Source organism: Cryptomeria japonica, chromosome 5 (assembly GCF_030272615.1).
Source record: "Cryptomeria japonica chromosome 5, Sugi_1.0, whole genome shotgun sequence".
NCBI classification, from domain to species: domain Eukaryota; kingdom Viridiplantae; phylum Streptophyta; class Pinopsida; order Cupressales; family Cupressaceae; genus Cryptomeria; species Cryptomeria japonica.
The window spans coordinates 233,666,389-233,687,614 of NC_081409.1; the positions used below are offsets into that span (position 1 = coordinate 233,666,389).

At 36.2% G+C, this 21,226-nt stretch overlaps 1 protein-coding gene across 1 annotated transcript; it reads left to right on the forward strand.

The window, feature by feature from the left end:
- Positions 1 to 2,311: 2,311 nt before the first annotated feature.
- On the forward strand, positions 2,312 to 5,736 carry LOC131063347 (receptor like protein 22). Its single transcript, XM_057997128.2, has 2 exons — positions 2,312 to 5,150; positions 5,290 to 5,736. Exon 1 carries the CDS (start codon positions 2,339 to 2,341, stop codon positions 5,099 to 5,101), a length of 2,763 nt encoding a protein of 920 aa, XP_057853111.2. The 5' UTR covers positions 2,312 to 2,338; the 3' UTR covers positions 5,102 to 5,150; positions 5,290 to 5,736.
- Positions 5,737 to 21,226: the final 15,490 nt, after the last annotated feature.

A 21,226-nucleotide genomic window follows, 5' to 3' on the forward strand; every position in this document is an offset into this window, starting at 1 on the left:
GGAGTTAATTTCATTTTTGACCAAGCAGGCACAAAAAATGACTTCCAGACCGAAACAGACAACAAATGCTTTCCAAACCAATGATGTTCAAAACCCAAAACCTCAGTGCAAACCAAAGGTGAATCAAAGACAATAATGAAGTAATTTGCTGAAATTAACTGAAAGTAATGCATATATTTCCATCGTTTTTGCAATTTCATATAAAGCTTGGACAAACCCAATTGATCCCCCCAAATTTCCCCCAAAACAGCATTCGAATGCAAACAATGCGCTTTCTTATCAACTAGAGTTCCTACCAAATCAATGCAAGGTATCGGCACCCAGGCAAAAGGAGAAATAATGGGTTCCAAAGGGGTGCTTATCGTTTCCTTCACTGGAGAAGCAATTTTAGGGTTTGAGATTACCGTGTTCTTCAAATGATTTGTAGAATGTTTAGCATCTGCCAGACTAACCCTATTTCTCGAATTCACAACCTCGGCAAAAGAACGATTATCACCCCGGCCACGACCCCATTTTGTCTTTGAAATGTACTACTGGCGAGACTGCATGCCCTGAAAGTGCAGGCGACGAGATGAAGATGTAGGAAACTGGTGTTGAGAGGAGATGCCCTGATTGGCAAAGAAACCTTGAAAATAATGCGAAACCGATCGATACCATCCCTTCCGTGCAACTTTGGTAATGTGCCAAGCTTTGTCTTCCCAACGACCTCCGGTGAAAACCCACTGAGGGGTATGCGGCGGATCTTCCCAGGCGACATCTGCCCATGAACCCAACTGACGACTGTCCTCCATAACCCGCGAAAATTTGCAGATTACTGATAAGATTATTATTATTAAAAGCAAAAATTAGTAGATTTTTCTTTTGCACGCATTCTTTTTCTAATTAATTATATTAAAATATATTTTTTTAGTTTTTAATCATTTTTTTTTTAATTATTAATGTAAACCTACGATTGAGATCAATTCAATTGTCTTCCATCCTTCTAGTTAACTTTAAACCATTAATTTCAATAAGGAAGTTGAAAACTTCATATAGGGTATGCCTTCGGCATAATAAACTTTAAAAGAAGAACGCAACTCAAGTCAACTAATGTTATGATAATGTTTAGATGAGATAAAAGAAACCAACTAGTATGAGTATTAAATCAACAAATATTGACATTAAATTAACATCTACTATCACAACAATTCAAAGACAACTACTTGATCTTGTCCCCTAATATTGCTCTATTATAAACTTCAAAAGAACACTCCTTGCACAACCAACCCCCCAATTACTAGCGTTAAAAAAATCAAAAAACAAATAACTAAAAGCTCATTAATAGATTACACATGTACTATTTTTTAGTTTTTTTGAGCCATAATTGGGCCATTTGTGCAATTGTATTGGTACCCATGACACACAACTACTAAGGCATTTATGCATATGCATTGGTGATTTTAAGTGTATGGTTATTGGGGCATCTTTAAATCAGGCGACACTTTGAAAAGTATACTTTTTGACCTTTGTGCACATTAGGGATCCCACAACCATCGTTACTACCCAAAAGCCAAATCAATAGCTATAAGCTGACATAAGGAGACAACTAAAAAAAAAAATGTCAAAATCTGATAATACCATTTAGAATCTATGGATGTGTGAACTTAGCTATAACAGCTACTGGTATGCTTCCCCTAATATTATGGAATTGTTTAGATGAGACAAAAGAAATCATAAAATTGTGCTGAATTTCCATAAAGAAAACCAAACGAAAGCGGTAAAACAGACGGTAGGAAGTCAAGCCACACAAGAATTAGTTAATTTTATCAGTCAATATTTTTCTTACTCCACTAAAAAAATCATCAAATGCTGAAATATATATATTGGCCAGAAAATAATAAGTCAATTTTGTTTGCATATGAATACCCACATCATCGTATGTGGAAATATTTCTTTTCAAATGAGCTTTCCATGAACTGCTCAATTTGCCCGAAATTTCGAAGGAATTTCTTCTGTTGAATACAATTCATCTTCCAGCACTCTACATTAAATAAAACATCTTATAAAGAGTAAATTCAATTTTTAACCTTTCAACAGAATATATTAATCGTACACTTTAAAGATTTCCACAAAATTTCCAATATATATTACAGTCAATTTTCAAAAAATGTACATTTAGAAGAAGTGTAGAAAATCAAAGGGAGGAAATTACCACCCACTATCGCTGGTAGAATCAAATGCAGAGTAGGTAAGTTTCAACTGACTTGTGGCCCCGATTATAAATGAGCTTTTAATTTGCATTGTTTTCACAGAGAGATCAACTTGTTTGGAGGAACAGAGATCTGTTGTGCAATTTGCAATGAAAATGGCGATGATGTGGGTTTTGCTGTTGTTAGCAGTGATGATGCCATGCTCTTCTGCATGTTATTCAGATGAAAGAAATTCTCTTTTGGATTTGAAGAAGGGCCTCAACTTCACTTCCTCTCATTACACGCTGCAGTCATGGATGGGATTTAACTGCTGTGTGTGGGAAGGAGTCACCTGCCACCCAATCACTGCCCATGTCATTTCCTTGGACCTCACTCCCCACTCCCTCAATGTCTCCTGGACTGGGGATGGGCCATTCATGTCGTGGAGGGAAATACGTGGGGGACTGTTCCATCTGCACCATCTGGAGCACTTGGACCTCAGTAACAATGCTTTCTTCCCTCCTCTTGCCATCCCTTCACAACTACACAAGCTCAGCAAATTGAGGTATTTAAACCTGTTCAACTCTAATTTTATTGGCCAGATTCCAAGAGAGATTTGTAACTTGTCTAGCTTAACATATCTTGATCTGGCTTATAATTTTTTGAATGGCACCATTCCAATATTTATGGATAAGATGTCGAAGCTCACACATCTTGTCATGAGAGGAAACTCTTTCAATGGCACTATCCCAACATTTTTAGTCAAGCTGTTTGAGCTCGTACATCTTGATGTGAGTAGAAACTCTTTGAGTGGCACCATCCCAACATCTTTGGGTAAGTTGTCAAAGCTCACATATCTTGACCTGAGCTATAACCCTTTGAGTGGCACAATCCCAACATCTTTGTGTAAGCTGTCAAAGCTCATAGAGCTTCACCTAGATTCAAATTCTTTGAGTGGTACAATCCCAAAATTTTTGGGTAAGCTGTCAAAGCTCATATATCTTGACCTAAGTTATAACTCTTTGAGTGGCACAATCCCAATATCTTTGGGTAAGTTGTCAAAGCTCATATATCTTGACTTGAGTTATAACTCTTTGAGTGGCACAATCCCAACATCTTTGGGTAAGCTATCAAATCTCACATTACTTCACCTAGATTCTAACTCTTTGAGTGGCACAATCCCAACATTTTTTGGAAACCTCACCAAACTCTTACATCTTGGTCTTAGCAGCAACCAACTAAGTGGCACCTACATGCTTTCATTCTTGGATCAAATCCCCAACATTCAAGGAGTGCTCCTCTCAAGGAATAGGTTGACTATAAAAGTCAATAAAACATATATTCCCAATTTTCAACTTAATGACTTAGGTTTGGGGTATTGTAATATGGCTGGGGATTTTCCATCCTTCATCTCAACTCAATACTCTTTACACTACCTAGACTTATCTCAAAACTCTCTCAGTGGAAACATTCCAGATTGGCTATGGGATTTTATGTACATTTATCATCTCAACCTCTCTTCCAACCAGTTTGTAGGTAATTTACCCCTCAAGCCACTTGGATTTAAACACAATTCTCAAGAAAGATCAATTGTTGATTTGCATAATAATAAGTTACAAGGAAATATTCCCATTCCCTTACAAAATGTGGAGCTTTTGGATCTTTCAGAGAATCTATTTGATGGATTTATTCCAACAGGAATTGGCAAACATGGACAAGCTCTTAGATTTTTATCACTCGCCAAAAATAATCTTAGTGGTGTCATTCCACATTCCATTTGTGAATCGAGTAATTTGCAAGTTTTAGACTTGTCAAATAATAAGCTTAGTGGTAAGATTCCCTCTAGTCTAAACAAATGCTTTTATTTGTCCATGCTAAATCTAGAAAAGAATGATCTCAAGGGCACAATTCCAAATATATTTGGTAATATGTCTTTTTTAGAAACATTGAAACTAGGCTTCAATGGGCTAAACGGGAACATTCCACCATCCCTAGCAAATTCTAGTTATTTGGAAATCATAGATCTGAGAAATAACAATATTCATGGGAGCATTTCTAGTTGGATTGTAAGCTTACAAAGTCTTCGCATCCTAGTACTGAAATCTAACAAATTTGTTGGAAAGATACCCTCAGAATTATCAAAGTTGAAAAATCTTCAGATCTTGGATGTGTCAAGCAACAACATTTCAGGCACTATTCCAGCAGACTTTATGAATTTGAGTGCAATGGCAAATCAGACAGAGAACACAGAAACTCTTGAAGTAGATACTTTTTTTTCTGGTGTGATATATATAGATCACATCATCATTAGAAGCAAAGCACAAGATATGGATTTTGTGAGAAATTTGAGATTAGTAAAATGCCTTGATTTATCAAACAATGATTTATCAGGTCAAATACCTTGGGATATTGAATCCCTCAAAGGATTAATAATTCTCAATTTTTCAGGAAATCATCTAAATGGTAAGATTCCAAAATCTTTGGCGAGCATGGTACAGCTACAATCACTTGATCTTTCCAAAAATGAATTGTCCGGGATGTTTCCAGTTGAGCTACAAAATCTCACATATTTGAGTTACTTTGATGTATCTTACAATAAGCTATCAGGCACAATACCGCAAGGAGGACAAATGATGACTTTTGATTCTTCATCATTCTCCAACAATTTAGATCTGTGTGGCCTGCAAATCAATGTGTCATGCTCTGGGAATCATTCTGCTTCTCCATCTGAAAATGAAAAAAATGAAGTAGTGCTGGAGGAGGATATGTGGTGGGCTTTTGGAATAGGAATGGGTTCTGCATTGGGATTTTCAATTTTGATTTGGGTATTGTGTTTCTCCAAATCTTGCAGTACAAAATGCTTGAAAGTTATGGACGACATTATTGATTCCCTTTCTCAAATATGGAGAAAGAAATTATATCATACAATATAAGTTCATCTCCTATACAGATGTATAATCATAATACATGCCAATTGCAGTTGTAAGTTTAATTCACAATTCTGCTTTCTGTTGTTGATACTTTTGTAGTGATTTAAAAAAAAATGTTGCTAATGATTCTGTAGAATAGCTTAAAACTAATTTGTACAAATCTGATGAAGTTGATCTTTATGTGTCTTCAGCTCAGGTTTCAATTGCAAGTTAGTTTGGATGTTGAGATCAGGCATTAACATTCTCAGGGGCTGCACATTTTGGGGGCCTGAAGAAATGTAATATCACCAGAAAAATTCATTTACATGAATTCTATAATTCCAGCTAGTTCTGTCATTTTGCTGATTCGTCTTAATGTTTGTTTTCTTGGATACACTCAAATTTTCCTTTCACACTGTTAAGCTCATGTTGTGACTCTTTCAAGTGCCCTGTTCTGGCTTTTTGTCTGTCTAAACTCTAGAATCAGCCAAGAACAGAATGTAAAGTTGGCCATATATTCAATATTAATTTATTGTAAATTACCGATGGACATCAACTTTATTTGGCCCATGCACTGAATGATTCTGTTGTGGCAACAACATCCTACTATTGTTTGTATTTTTATTTTACAATGGAGTTGTTTCGCCAATTCCATTTGTTTAATGAATAGGACTGAATTTGTATTCTAAAAAGGTTTCCCTTTTAAAAGGAATATTTCTATATACTTTTCTCTTGTCTGAAAATAAATAGATTAGAATCAGTTTCTTTGACACAAAGAATGATATTTGCTTTGAAAATATATATAATTATAATCTGGGCATATCATTGTTTTACATTAATTTGGCATAGAGGATATTAACATATATTCTTGCTCAGCTTATCCTATTTACTATCATAATTTTGAATACCATTCAACACAGTCCTTCACATGCCATACATCATTTTTTTTTTAATCCATAAAGGCAATGCCAGATTAATATGTTAATTCATATGGAAGATTACACCATAAAATCTCAGATTTCCAAAAAGTCCAGAGGGCCTAAAGACAGACAATATGAAACTAAATCCCCGAGAATGCACAGAAAGGGAAACCAATTCTAAAGCCCTCAAAAAATTTCTGGGCTCGGATTGAATATAAAGTTTTTCTTATAAACATTAATCCTTATGAAACCTAGTCAGGCATTCAACAATATTTTCAAAGTTTAAAGCTACAAAAACGAAGTCATAGCAGAATTTATGAAAGTTTAATTTTAGTAGAGAATTTTTTTTTTAAAAAGCAACTAAGGCTCTGAGACGACCTCAAAATAAAAAACCCCAACTTGAAACACCTATCTGATTAAGAGTCTTCTTCTGGCATTGATGGAGGCTTTGGAGCTCGGCCTCTTCCAGAGCCTCTACTCAGAGGACGTCCCCTACCCCGGCCAAAATTGCAACCCGATCCTCTGCAACCACCTCGCCTACTTTGTTCTGCTTGGGGTTCCTCCGCTTCAGTTTTTGAAGGCAAGACACCATTAAGTATGGTGAATTCTAGAAGCTCTTCCTGCCTGCCCAAATCTTTTGGATTTTCCCCCTAGAAAACACCATTTCAGGAATCTGAGAGCCATGCCTGCAAAAGATCTGTTCTTTTCAAGGTCCTTGCCAGAAAGGTCAAGCAGAAAAGGGTAGAATTTGATTAGCTCGCCAGGAACGTTGAAGAGAATTCTCTCGCTCAGCCGAGGAGCCTCTAAATCATGTCACACCTTGTTAAGAACCTCTTGCAATTCGAGCAGAATTTCATTAGGAAATAGCCTTTTAGTGAGGGTCCAGACTGCTTGTTTGTCAAGCTTTAGATCCATGAGGGAGGTGAAAAACTGAGATGAGATGATGGTGTTGTCACGGGGGTATTCTTCCCTGCTAATATGCCCACTGCCAAGGATGAGCTTTACTACCAGGATAACCGTTGGCTCAGGAAATAGGAGGAGCCTCTTCAACCTTAAGTCCGTGATTTTCCTGAAGGAGACTTGTCGGGTGGAAGCCGAGAGAGAAATGGGAGTATCCACACCAAAACATGAGATTGGTCTAGGGTAGACGCTCATAATAAATCCAAACGACTCCTCACCAGACATAGCTTCAGGAATTTGTAGCACCTTGATCTTCTTTGCGAGCAATTGCAGAGATAAACTAGTTGATAACCGAGGGTCTGAAGCAACTTAACTTGCTTTGTATGTGATTGCAGAGATAAAATAGTTGATAAATTTGCAGAGGAAGTTGAATAAAGGCTTGACGACACTTTCTTCGACATGCATTAATGATAAATGCCTTGCAATGAATTTTCCTGCAAAGGTGGCGAAGGATATCTATCTCTAATCATGCCAAATCTCTTGGATAAAGAGTTAATCTCTATCCAATAGACAACGCATGCCTCATGCTTAGAATGATGGCGGAGTGCAGGTTGTCTTTTTGGGAGGCAAGTGGTAGAATTCGTTGATGGAAAGGCCAAGAATATGTGACATCAGAGATGACGTGTGTGTTTCAAATCTTAAGTTGGCGGAAAATTTTGAATTCAAAGAAGTAGTCGTTTCACCAAACTTTAACGCCAAATTAAAGTCTGAAGAATAGAAAAAGGAAACCACTGTTGAGCAAGATAGATTGAGCTTGGGAATTCCTGCCCTACTCTCGCCAAAGCAATGGAAACCATCTGCTACATATTTTTTAAAATTAAAGTCTACTTCTGATAGGATCTTTGGCAAATGATGAAAATACTCTATAAATTAGCCCTGGAGATTGTCTCCCTGCTCCCACCAGTGAAGAGAAATGTCTTCTGCTGCAGATTTTGAGAGAGCGTCTGCCTTTGTATTCACCTCTCCGTAGATATGTTTAATCTTATATTGCTCTAATATATCCAGATTGTCAATTATGCTATCCATAATTGCCTGTAGCCGCCAATTTGGGGTTTTCTTCAATTTGATTGCATTGATTGCTATCAATGAATCTGCCTCCACTATGATGTTTCTTAACCCATGATTGAGGCAATTGAGTAGGCTTAACATTAAAGATTTGAATTCTGCTATATTATTGGTATTTGGTGGCATTGGCTTGGCCATTTTTCCAATAATTGATCCTGAATTATCCCTAATCACATATTCTATACATTAAGGACCTGGGTTACCTTTGGAGGCTTCATCAAAGTTTAGTTTGAACCATCCTTTCTTAGGAGGAGACCATATAGCTTCCTTTCAAGCATTAGGTTTTTGCCCAAATGAAGGACGAATCTTGATTCCTTGCCAGTTATTTCTTATACTATCATCCCAAGAAGAAAGAATTTTGGAGGAATATGTTGAGAAAGCTAGTTTGCAATTTACTATCTCAACAATTGAGGTTTTAATTGAGCTTAAAATTGATTCAAATGTCCTTGCTTTATTGTCAAAAAGTCTTCAATTCCTTTCTTTCCAAATTTCCCAAACAAGGTAGGATGGAGAAATTTCCAAAATCTGGCTTAAAGTGCTTTCCTTAGAAGTAAGAGGCCAACATTGAAAAAGAGAGATTATATCATTAGGAAGGGCTGATATCCACCCAAATTTTGCACAAAGCCATCGCCAACATTTTGAGGCAAAGGGGTAATTCAAGAGAAGGTGATCAATTGTCTTTGCATGGGCTTTGCACAAGATGCATCTCAAGGGCCCTTCATAGCCCATTTTAGTAAACCTTTTTGTAGTAAGAATCCTCTTTTTGAAGGCTAACCATGCAAAGGTTCCTACTTTTGGGATGATCTTACTACTCGAAAAGAGCCTAACTGGAATATATTGTTCCTCTTGATTCCCAAAGTTAGCTAGAACCCTGTAGCCATCTTTAGCATTATATTGACCTATTTTCGAGCAAGCCCAAATAAGAGTATCTTTCCCTCTTCTAGGATTAATATTTCTTACTCTTATAAAATCTAAAAGTTGTTTGATTTCAGCAATTGGAATAGGCAATCCTTCCATAGGCTTCCAGCTCCATCCTTGCATGCTAGAGGTCCTTTCCAAAACCATATAGTCGTTGACTCGGGATCCCTAGTGTTGCTTAAGCCAATGCTTAGCTGTTGGAATGTTAAGAGAACTTTCAATGCTCGAGTATCCTCCCCATGAATCTTCCTAGAAGAGGCTAGAGGAACCATCATGTATATCCCAAGATAGGGAATCTGTAATTAAGTTTCTACAAGAGACAATGAAGTTCCAAGTTCTAGAATTCTTTGGATGAAGATTAGCTCTAAGGAGGTTTTGAGGATCCCCATTTGTTAGATATTTAGTTGCCATCATCCAAACCCATGCTGCTTTGGGATCTTTAATGAGCTTCCAAACTAGTTTAGCTCCTAGGGCTTTGTTTTGCAATTTAAGATCTTTGATTTCTAGACCCCCCAAAGATTTAGGTTTGATGATTTTATCCCATGCAATTAGGGAAATTTTCTGTTTTTCTTCAATATTTTGCCAAAACAAAATTCTTATCTTCTTGATGATGAAGGAATTTGCACCAGCAGTTAGGGATAAGAAGGATAAAAGATAGATCTGGAGGGCTGAAATAACTGCTTGGAGCATTACTAATCTGCCAGCCCATGAAAGCCATTTCCCTTTCCAGGAGTTTATATTATGATCCATCTTTAGCTTTAGTGGGTCCCAAAGCTTAGTGTTCTTCAATCCTCTGTCAATTCAAATGCCCAAATGTATACATGGGAGGATGCCTACTCTGTAGTTCAAAATTCTTCGAATCTTAACCTGTAGGGGGAAAGGGGTGGAGAAAAAGAAAACTTTTGATTTTTCTTTGTTGCTAATTTGTCCTGAGGCCTTCCCAAAGGATTCCAAAAGCATTTTTAGTTGAATTGCTTCCTTGACTTGTTGGTGTGTGACAACATAATGTGTGGTTACTTTGACTCCTTCCAAAAGGTTGATAGATTATTTTGATTTAATAGCCCTCCCTAGAGCTTCCGCCATGATAATGTAGAGAAATGGAGAAATAGGATCTCCTTGTCAGATGCCCCTTGAGGAGGAGAAGAAACCTACTAGCTTCCCATTTATCAAGATTGAAAATTTGGGCATAGAAATGCATTCAAAAACCCAATTGATCCATTTTTTGTCAAAACCAAAAGCCTCCATTATTTTGCACAAGAACTGCCAATCCACATTATCATAAGCTTTAGAAATATCTAATTTGATTATCATACCTCGTCTCTTCGTATTTTGAAGAGTGTGGATAGATTCTTGGGCCACAATAACACCATTGAGAATTGAGCGGCCAAGGACGAATCCAGTCTGTTCATCTAATATGGTGCAATCCATAAGGGGATTCATTATGTTTGTCATGACTTTTGAGAGGATTTTGTACACTGTTTTGCAGAGTGAGATAGGCCTAAAGTCCCCTAGTTTAGAAGCTTTCTCCTTTTTTGGAATAAGGGCTATAAACATATTGTTGATTTCATTGAGCAAGTTGCCTGATCTTCTTGCAAACTCCAAAGCCTCAACAAGCTCCTGTCCCAAAATAGGCCATCATTTCTTGAAGAAGTTAGTAGGGAATCCATCTGGGCCAGGAGCCTTTCCAGAAGGAAGTTGGTTAAGAGCTTGAGTTACTTCTTCCAGTGAAAATTTCTCATTTAATTTCTGATTTTGTTCATCTGAGATGATCTTAGGAATCAAGGCCAAGAACTTTCCCTGCTCTATAAGGTGAGAACCTTCTGCACTGTTTAGTAGAGTAGAGTAATATGAAATTATTTCTCTCTTAATCTCTTCAGGATCTTCTATAGTTTGGTTCTGATTCAAGTCCAGATTTGAAATCATATTCTTGCTCCTGCGAATTTTTGTCACATTGTGGAAGAACTTAATATTCTTGTCACCCATCCGGAGCCAATTCTCTCTAGACTTCTGCTTCCAGAAAATCTCTTCTTTAGATAGGATATCCTCATAATCCATGAGAAGACTCTTTTCTTGTTCAAAGGAGTCTTGATCCATACCCTCGAAAATAATTTTAGCATTAAGAACAACCAACCTCTCTTCTAAAGATTTTTTGGAGGAAAAGATGTTTTTAAAATGTTGAGAATTCCATTGCAACAACTTTTGTTTCACATATTTTAACTTTGAAATGAAACAATAAAGTTTGGAGCCTTCAAATGATTCTTCTTTCCCCCAGTCTTCTATCAAAGTTAGAAAATTTGGATCTTTCATCCACATGTTCTCAAATCTAAAAGGAGGTTTGGAGGTATCAAGGACACCTTGAAGGGAAAGCATAATGGGGAAATGGTTAGATCCTGAGCAGGCTAGAACTGAACACTCAAAGAAGAAGGGAAAAGATCTAAGATCCCCCAACCAGAAAAATCTATCAATTTTCTCTGAGATATTACTAAAACCTTTTCTCATGTTTGTCCATGTAAAGGAGTCCCCTCAGTTAATTTCTAAGAACCCATTTCTATCTATCCAATCATTAAAATCTTGTTGAGATCTTCCTAACCTGATAATGCCACTCCTTTTGTTTGACGCATACCTGATAGCATTGAAATCACCTCCTATGATGAGTTGTTGATCCAAAAGTTGGGATATGACCCCATCAAGGGATAGCTAGAGGAGCTGCCTGTTTTGAGGAGACGTTGGTCCATAAGTGTTGATGATAAAAAAAGGAAGAATTTGTTTGAAGGTGAGTGATCTTTACTAGCAACTAATTTCTGTTAAAAGAACACCTTCCACATGAACTTGAGAAGGCTTCTAGATTATCATTAGACCCCTAGAGGCCCCTTCTGAAGCAACTGTTGATTGAAGAGATTCTTGAAAGAGGGAGCTAATTCCCAAACCAAAGGAAATAGCTTGCTAGCAATCTAACTTAGTTTCTTGAAGGAGGGTAACATTTGCGTTGACCAAAATAATCCTTCTCTTCATCACCCTCTGTTTGTTAGGGGCATCGAGACCCCTAACATTCCAAGAAAGGATTTTCATTGTTGTTTAAGAAGGGAGTTTCCCTTCCCTACTTTCCAAAGGTCTATGATTTTGGATTGGTTCTCCGCTACCCCTTCTTGAGATCTTGCTTCAGTCAAAGATTTGCGGCCCCTCTTAGGAGGGGAGGATCCGAAATCAGGTTTCCACTTTCCTTCTAAGAACTGGTTCAGACCTAGTTTCCTTTTCTCCTTGATCTTCGAATACATTACAGCTAAGGGAGTATCCAGGACCGAGTCCAAATCCTCATCATCAATCATATAATCTTGAAGAATTCTCTGAGTCTTTTGATCCATGGGCATATCTAGATCATGTGGTATCAATGAAGGAGACAATAAGAGAGGATAAGGGAGTTCAGCTGAAAGATTGAAACTATATTTTGATGACAAAAGATCATTTAATGGGGAGGCCAAGCAATCAGAAATATCCTTTGAGGGGATCTCCAAGGGGGAAGGAAGAGGGCTAAGAGGCAAATTGGGTTGGACTTTAACTGGGGATGCCTTTCCATCTGAGAGATAGAGATCATCTTCAACCTCCATGTTAGCTTTAATGTCTTTAGCAATAAGATCCTCCTCCTGTAAAAGTTTAGCTAGAGGCATAAGTTTACCTTTGCTTGATTTTATTAAAGCTGGAGCACCCCTTGCTTGCTTTCGCCTAACTTTGGTATTTCTTTTTGAAACCTTTCTGGGATTCTGAGAGAATATATTGAAATCACCCCTAATCAAAGAATGGGTTTTCTTTTGACCAAACAGACTCCTAAAAGTCTTGTTGGATTGGATCTTAACTATCGGGGACAAGATGGAGGATGGAGAGGAGAAGAGGGAGAACTTGAACCTGGAAGATACTATAATTTTAGGTTTGCAATCATATCATCTGAGAGCCGAGAGGGCCTTGGAGTTTGAATAAGGCATGAAGCTGTAGGAATAGGCACATCCGTTGGAGATGCCAATCCCCTATTCTCCATCTTAAGATTCATTTCATCATTTATTAGAACAACTTCTAGAACAGGCGGTTCTATTGGAGATGCTAATCCCTTGATCGCCCTATGAGGATTCATTTCATTATTTTTTGGAACAACAACTGCTTGAAGGGGAAAGATTGCACCTCTAGTTGAAGCCATAAAGAAGTTAAGTATAATTTGATTTCGGAGAGTGCATTTACCAAGAGTCTCCTTTCCCAATCTCTGAACTTTCTGCTTCCATCTACCCACCTCTAAGATTATCTCTAATTCGCTGTAAAAGACTTGTTTTAAATCTATCTCCACATAGATGTTAGCCACATCCCCCTTGAGTCCATTCAGGAAGTCTTCCTCAATGCCCACTACAGATCCTAAAGCATCACCTATCTTCAAAAGAGCCTCCGAACACCAAAACTCAGATGGAAGACCAACTAGAGAAAGCCATATTGGAGATTTCTAAAATCTATGATTTGTCGGGTCGAAGCCTAGTTTCCAGTATAGGAAATGGAAGGTCGAACCTTGAAAAAAAAGAGGGTTGCCATTGATGATGGCATCTTTCAGCGTAGAGTCCGCACACTCTAAAAAGAAAAAATCATTCTGCAATGGTTTGATTGAGATCATTCTTGGGAAAGATGAGGTCCACCAGGACATAATTTCTTGGCTATCCCCTCGGCAGCTGCACCATTGAGCAAAAAGGGCATTCTCCTTAAGGCGGACAATTGTTGGGTTTAGAGAATCCGAAGGAAAGACAAAAAGATTACTCCCCATGCCTTTCCTACTCTATTTTTTGAGCTTCTGATCGAAAGGAGGGACTTGCCAAGGAGGGAAGGGCTTTTTGAAACCCAAAACCCCATGATCCCTGTAACTAGGCGGTACTCTGGGGGCCTTAAAGTGGGGATGAAGGCACTGAGAATGAGCCAGTTTTTGGAAAGGAAGGGCCTCTTTAAACGGAGTAAAGTTGGACTTCCTCATTTGAAGAGGAATGCTATTTGGACCTGTTGCCACTTTGCTTGCCCAAGAATCTAAGCTAGGATACTTTGAAGAAGCATCATTCTGGGAAGGGAAGGATCTTGGGTGACGAGAAAAACCAACATTTCGAGGTTTTCCATGATTCTACCATTTCAAACTATTGTAGTTTTGTTCTTTAGTCTTCTTGTTTTATGAAATATTTTGATCATTTGCTCGCCAAAAGCTACCAAAGCTACGTTCGAAGGAGGAACCTAGCCATGTCAAGGGCAAAGGAAAGCTTGCCCAGTTCCATTTCTGTTCACTCCTCTTAAAACTATTGTTACTCTAAAGCCTCTGATTTCTATGGGTCCTCTGGAATCTCTGGTTTCTCTAGTTTCTCTAGATCCACTCCATCTAGTTTACAATTTGTTTTTTTAGTAGCTTCCAATCTTCTAGTTATGGATTGCCATACATCATTTTTAATAATGTTTAAAAGATTGCATATATATGGCTAGTAAAATAAAGCTATTCAAATGGATATCAACTCTTAAATAAACTATTAAATAAATTTTTAAAAATTATTTATCAAAACTAGAGCAAGCAATACGTAACATTTTATTTCTATATGTAACAAGTTTCATTCAAAAAATGCCAAAACTTTGAAGAAAATCATATCAAAGTCATTTCAATATCATTCCAATTAATTGCCTCTATATCTAAATATCAAGTAGGTCAAAATATATTATAAATTTGTGTCACATTTGATTATAAGAAGACATTTGATTATAAGAAGTCATTATAAAAATTCTAGCAAAATTGTCATTGTAATTTCAACTATTTAAGCCTTAATATTTCAATATTTACAACTGGATTTTAAAATCCAGCTTGAAGATAAAGGGAAGAAGTTACATAAGAATATGATAACATTAACAAAGCATATGAAACAAACTCTATACATTAAATATAAATGAAATTATGCTCACTGTAAAGAATACACATAATATCATGCATGTATATATAGAATATGTTTTCAACACATACCCAAACAAATGAAAGGATATTCAATACATGATACTACATAACATTATCAAAACTCACAATACAGACAAAATGTGATGAAATGTCCCTAAGATATCTAACCTTTAATTAAAATGATTGTAAAATATACACAAAATAGATTTGTTGAAAAATATTTACTGACAAGCTTAAATCTAAACTTGACAACCTTTATCAGCATTATCCTTTCATGTTCTCAAATGGACGCTTCATAATAACATATTGACATACATGTAAGTAGAATGGAAGGAGAATTTTATTCACATGTTTTAGTTACAATCAACACCATACATTTGAATTCTATGTGTAAGAAGCTTCATTGAACTATTCAAGATTATTTTGAAAATGGAGTCACCCCAAAACATTGAAAAAAATCATTTCAAAGTTAGTTCACTATCATTCCAACTATTTGCCTTTACATCCACATATCAAATATGTCAAAATATATTTGATATTTGTATTACATTTTACTACCAAGAAGTTATTATAAGAAAGCTAGCAAAATTGTTAGTGTCATTTTAACTATCTGAACCTTAGTTAGGGTTCAATATTTACAACCTTATTTAAAAATCCATTATAGCTTGAAGATTAAGGGAAGAAGTTGCATAGGAATGTGAGATTGTTAATAAATCATATAATACAAGTGAGCATTTTAATCACTTGTGAAACCCATAAAATTCTAAATATATCCGGCTCAACATCCTTTTGTGTTTTAGTTCTATGTATAAACAACCCATTTATTTAGATAAAAACTACAAGAATCAATAGAAAAGATATATGATAATGATAACTCAAGAATTCACCATGTTTATATTCACATAATTAACCAAAATATCTTCAAATTTAGAAATGAAATGAGTTAATTTTTTTCAAAACAAATACATACTCACATAATTAACCAACATATTAACGGTCAAGGACTCCCCTAAGGGATCAAGTAAATGGAACTTTATGCTAACCTGTAGACTAATCATAATTAAAAATACCACATGGGAAGTAGGAAAAGGGTGAAAAAGTTAATTTCTAGGAGGATTCTTAAAATGGATTCTAAAGTTTGGAGATAATTCATAAATATTAGAATATTAAATCTATATTATCATAAATATGAGCAATAGATGTAATTGATTACGTAGTTCATTTCACTACATCAAGATTAAAAGAATCCGAATGGAAAGATTTAAAAACCCTAAAATTACCAATAACAAAAAAATTAACATAAATTGAAATCTTGGAAAAAAGATAACTAATATAGTTAACAAATGAAAAACAATGGAATCAGATGGAGTTTTTTAAAAATTGGTAATTACTCAAGCAAATATATGATACTTGGTGGAAGAAACAAATAATAATAAAACTAAAATTCTTATGCACAAATGTTGAAATAAACTATTTGCACCAAACGCATGAGTTTTTTATTGAGCAACAAATGTTAACAATAGAGACATAAGCTATGGATCTTGATCAATCACTATCTCTCGAGGAACTCCATAGTTGCAAAATATTTCTTCATACGAAAATTGAGCCACTTTCATATCTCTAGCATTCCTCAAGGCTTTAACCTTCACCCACTTTGTCAAGTAATCAATGCATACTAAGATCTAAGATTTACCATTTGGTGTTGGTTCAAGGGGTCCAACAAAATCTACTCCCCATTTATCAAATGACACTAATGGAAGTTGAGGCTGGATTGGCATTTCATCACTCCTTGTAGGCCTATCCATTCTTTGACAACAATCACATCTCCTAGTATAGTGGATTGCGTCCTTATGCATAGTAGGCCAATAATCGCTAGAGTTGAATATCTTAATTGCAATCCCCTTTGTTGCAAAATGGCCTCCATAAGGGTCATCATGATAGGCCTTTAGTATATCATGTCTCATCTTCCCTCAAACATCTCCTCATCACATTGTCAAGTGCTTTGAAAAATGAACACCTAACTATCCAAGAGTAGGATGAGTTGTGATATATCAACTGATTCTTCTCTCAAGGAGGAAATGTGGGGCTAACCGACCTACAACTAGAATTAGCAATATTTGCATACCATGGTGAATAAAATGACAAAGAAAAAAGATGTTCACCAAGAAATGGATCATCCACCAATGTCTCCTCTATTGTATTTGTTAATCAAGAGATAAAATTTGCAACAATATTAGGTTTACTTGGTTTTTCAATAACGGTAATGTCAAACTATTGCAACAAGAGTAACCATCTGACAAGCCTCTGCGTGACCACTAGTTTGTTCATTAAGTAGAGAATTGTCGCATGATCAGTGCAAATGAAAACATGGTAGTCAGTGATGTAGTGCCTGAATTTATTAATAGCATACACAACAACAAGAATTTCCTTTTCTTGTGATTGTATAGTTATCTTTTGCACCTTGAAGATTCTTGCTAACATAATAGATAGCATATTCAAGATTGCCTTCTTTTTTCCCCAACATTTCTCCTACTATTTAAAGTCAGATGCATCAGTATGGATATGGAAAGGTATGTTCCAATTAGGTCCTCTAAGTATTGGCGCTTGTGTGAAGGGCAGACTTGAGTGCTACAAATTTTAGTAGCAACTTGGAGTCCAATCAAATTCTGAATCCTTTGTCAACAAAGAGTAAGGTGGTGAAGCTATCTTGCTGAAATATTTGAGGAAGCATCTAGAATACCTTGCATGTCCAAGGAAACTTTTGGCATGTCTTTTTTTTTAGGCACTCGAAGCTCTTTGATAATTGCAATCTTGGCTGGGTTAACTAGAATTCAATTAGCAGAGACAAAGTGTCCCAATGCAACTCCTTTCGTCATGATGAAACATTTTCTATGGCTAAGAGAGAGATTATGGTCCTAACATCTATGCAAAACCTTTTCAAAATTTGCTAAGGCCTCCTCATAATTATTTTCATAGGTTGTGAAATCATTCATATAAATTTTCATGGTATCATGAGAAAAATCAAATAAAATTCTCAAAACGAACCTCTGAAAGGTGGCTGGTGCATTGCATAGCCCAAATGAAAGTATTGAATATGCATATGTCCATAAGGGACACATGAAGGTTGTCTTATTTTGGTCCTCAAGAGAAATTTTGATCTAATTGTAACCATTGAATCCATCCAAGAAAGAAAAGTACCTATTAGCAGCCAATGAGTTCAAGACCTGATTAATGAAAGGAAGTGGGAAGTGGTCCTTGTGTGTGGCAACATTCAACTCTTTGTACTTAACACATACTCACCACTTTCCTCCCTTCTTTGGCAAAATCGCAAATGGTGAAACTCGATTAGTATTTGATATACGATAGATGAATCTTGCATCAATAAATTTCTACAACTCATCCTTAACTATATCTCTAGGTGTTGGATTCATTCGCTTCTATGGTTTCCTTGCTAGTTTGTAGTCTTAAATAATATATATCTTATGCATACAAAGGTGAGGGTCAATTCCTCTAAATATCATGGTAGTGTCATGTGAATGTTGAAGTGTGAGCTTGTGGCATTTGCAATAGGATATCACGTTGTGTTGCTGTCAATTCATTACTAATGTTGAGCATCCTGCTTGGTGATATTTCTACTCTAGATAAGGTGCAACAAAATGAGAGGCAATGCCAAGACCTATCATGTTCATGATACAATCATTAGGCAAAATAGTAGAGATCATAGATGAAGTTGTTGAATCTTTATTATCCATAAAACTATGATCTAGACAAGTGAGACATGATAAAAATTCTTCTTGTTGTGGGTCTAGGACATAGGAGTTCTATATGATTCTAGCATGTACAACATATTCATCCTAAGATTCCATCATAGTATTTCTCGCTATCATCTTCAAAGTGTGCAATCAGTATTGTTTATCTTCTTATAGGGTAGGCCAAAAAGATTTCAAATTTGCATGAGGTTGAGATGGAGGGTATAAGACTAATTTATTGGTTTTACCCCTAGTGGAGATTGGCATGTTACCTGACCAACAACCAATGAAGGCATCACTAGTGGTCAAACAAGGCCTTCCCAAAATTAGTGGGTATCCACCCAAATGGACCTTAGATTGCAAAACTACAAAGTTAGCAAGCTAATCACACGAGTCTATAGTTATCAATAAATCTTCAATCACTCCTTCTGACTTCTATATAGATCTATTTGCTAACTGCAATACTATTGGTGTTGGTCGTATGTTGTGCAACTACAACTCACCAATTGTATACTTAGTCATGATGTCGATGGCTACCTGAAGATTTATTAGTGCATTTTTTATAAGCCCGCCCCATTGATACTTACATCTACAATTGGGCTCCCTCAATCAAAAATTTTCGGGATTACTAATATGGTTCCCAACATGATCTCAACCACTTGTTGAATGGCATGGATTATTTTATGAACATGTTTCTTCCTACCTATTCGTCCAATCTACAAAATTCTCTAATAGCCTTAGTGTAAATGGGAATGTCCTTGATAGCTTGTAGGAGTGGTATTTTTATACTCACATTTGTTAATTGTCCTAAGAGGACAAATTCATGCTCAAGTTGGTATTCCTATGTAGCTAACCTCTAAGAAAAGGTGGGTCCTTACCAAGTGATTCATCATGTGTTTGTAGCTGTACTCAAATGGATGGTTAGCGACATCAATCACTAGCTCCTCATCATAAAGTTCTGTAATATGTGCAGATGTAGGGCCAGGAAGAGTCTTACTTGATCATAAATGGACATCACTTATCTCAACTATATAGGTTGGATACTAAGTTGTCTCATTCACATATATTTGTTGGGTAGGCTTGTTAGGATTGGGTGCAGGTTGAGTAGGCAACTTAGGTGCTCTTGTGGAGCAGAGGCAGTCATGTTTTGACTTAGCATAATGGCTAGCTGCAGAGGGTGTACATTAGGCATTAAGGTAGGCTATTGAGGTTATTTGTGTCATTGCTACGGGTAATTGGCATTAGACCGTTGCCACTCTTTATTTCCACGACATGGTTGAGACCATGGGTTTTGGGTACCTTGCCATTGATAATAAGTTTGATATTGATATTGGGGGTGGTCAAGAGACTTGTTGAGGCATCCAGTTTAATACATTACCTTGCCATTATGGGCTTTACATTGTATTCCAATGCTACAAATTTTAATTGGCAACATTTTGTTGAACTCCAAGAAATGAAGGATTATAAGATAATGGGTCTCATAGCATACCTTCCTTTTGTTACCATGGCTTACATTGCACCATGTAAAATATTTTTTCATCCTCATCTTCTACTGCATAGAATTCTGAATGACTCAACTTTTCTTTAGTGGTGGCAATAATATTTTTACATCTACAATTAGACCTCTTTTGTCTATGGTGAGGAAAGTACTCTACAAGAGCAGCCTCTGCTTCGTTTTTTTCTAAAGTTCCAAATGAGTTATTATATCTTCCTTCGTATTGAAGAGAAAATTAGAGAGAAAATGATACAAGCTCAAGCTATCAGACGGCCTTTCTCCTGATTGTGAGGCATGGAACTTGATTTGTTGAATAAGGTGGGAGTTCTTACATTCGAACGACTAATACAGAGGCTCAATTCTCAAGGCCACACTGTCTCTTGCATTGTCTACGATTCTCCCTTCAACTGGGTGCCTCATATTGCAAACAAGTTTCATATTCCTTCAGCATTTTAGTATGGATGTAATAGCAATACCAGGGCTTCCACAACTATGCCAATCAGACATTCCATCCTTTCTACAGCCTTATAATAAAACAGTAAGTTTTAGTATGTTCTTTGTTGTGTGATGTTTGAGGGATTGTGAGTGTATTAATAAATTTTGTTATTACTGATGTCAATAGATTTATTGTTATTGTATCAACATATTTTGTGCTGATAAATAGTCTATGTCTTTCCAAAAAATTTAAAGTTGTAATCAAGCAAAGGATTAATGAATAAATTGACAAGGTTTTATAAGTGTTAAATTATTTTGAGGATTACATCTCTTGCTCCTCATGTTGAAGAATTAAGAACTATTGTGAGATTAAATCATGTAGATGGACAACAAATGTCTTTAGTACTGAAACGTAATTAGATCATCAATTTCATTGATGTAGGAAGTGAACCAAGTGATGATCTAAAATTGTTAGATAAAGTGTAAAATCTTTGTGTATCAACTAAATCGTATTTTCGTAACCATGAGTTGTATAAGTATAACTACATAGTAGCTTAGTAAAGGTGTTTGAAATGATTGTAAACCTTTATGTTTGTGAAATAGATTGACTTTAAGATAACTTTCCATGTGTAAAATATCCATGTAAAATTAAGTGGTAAGTTG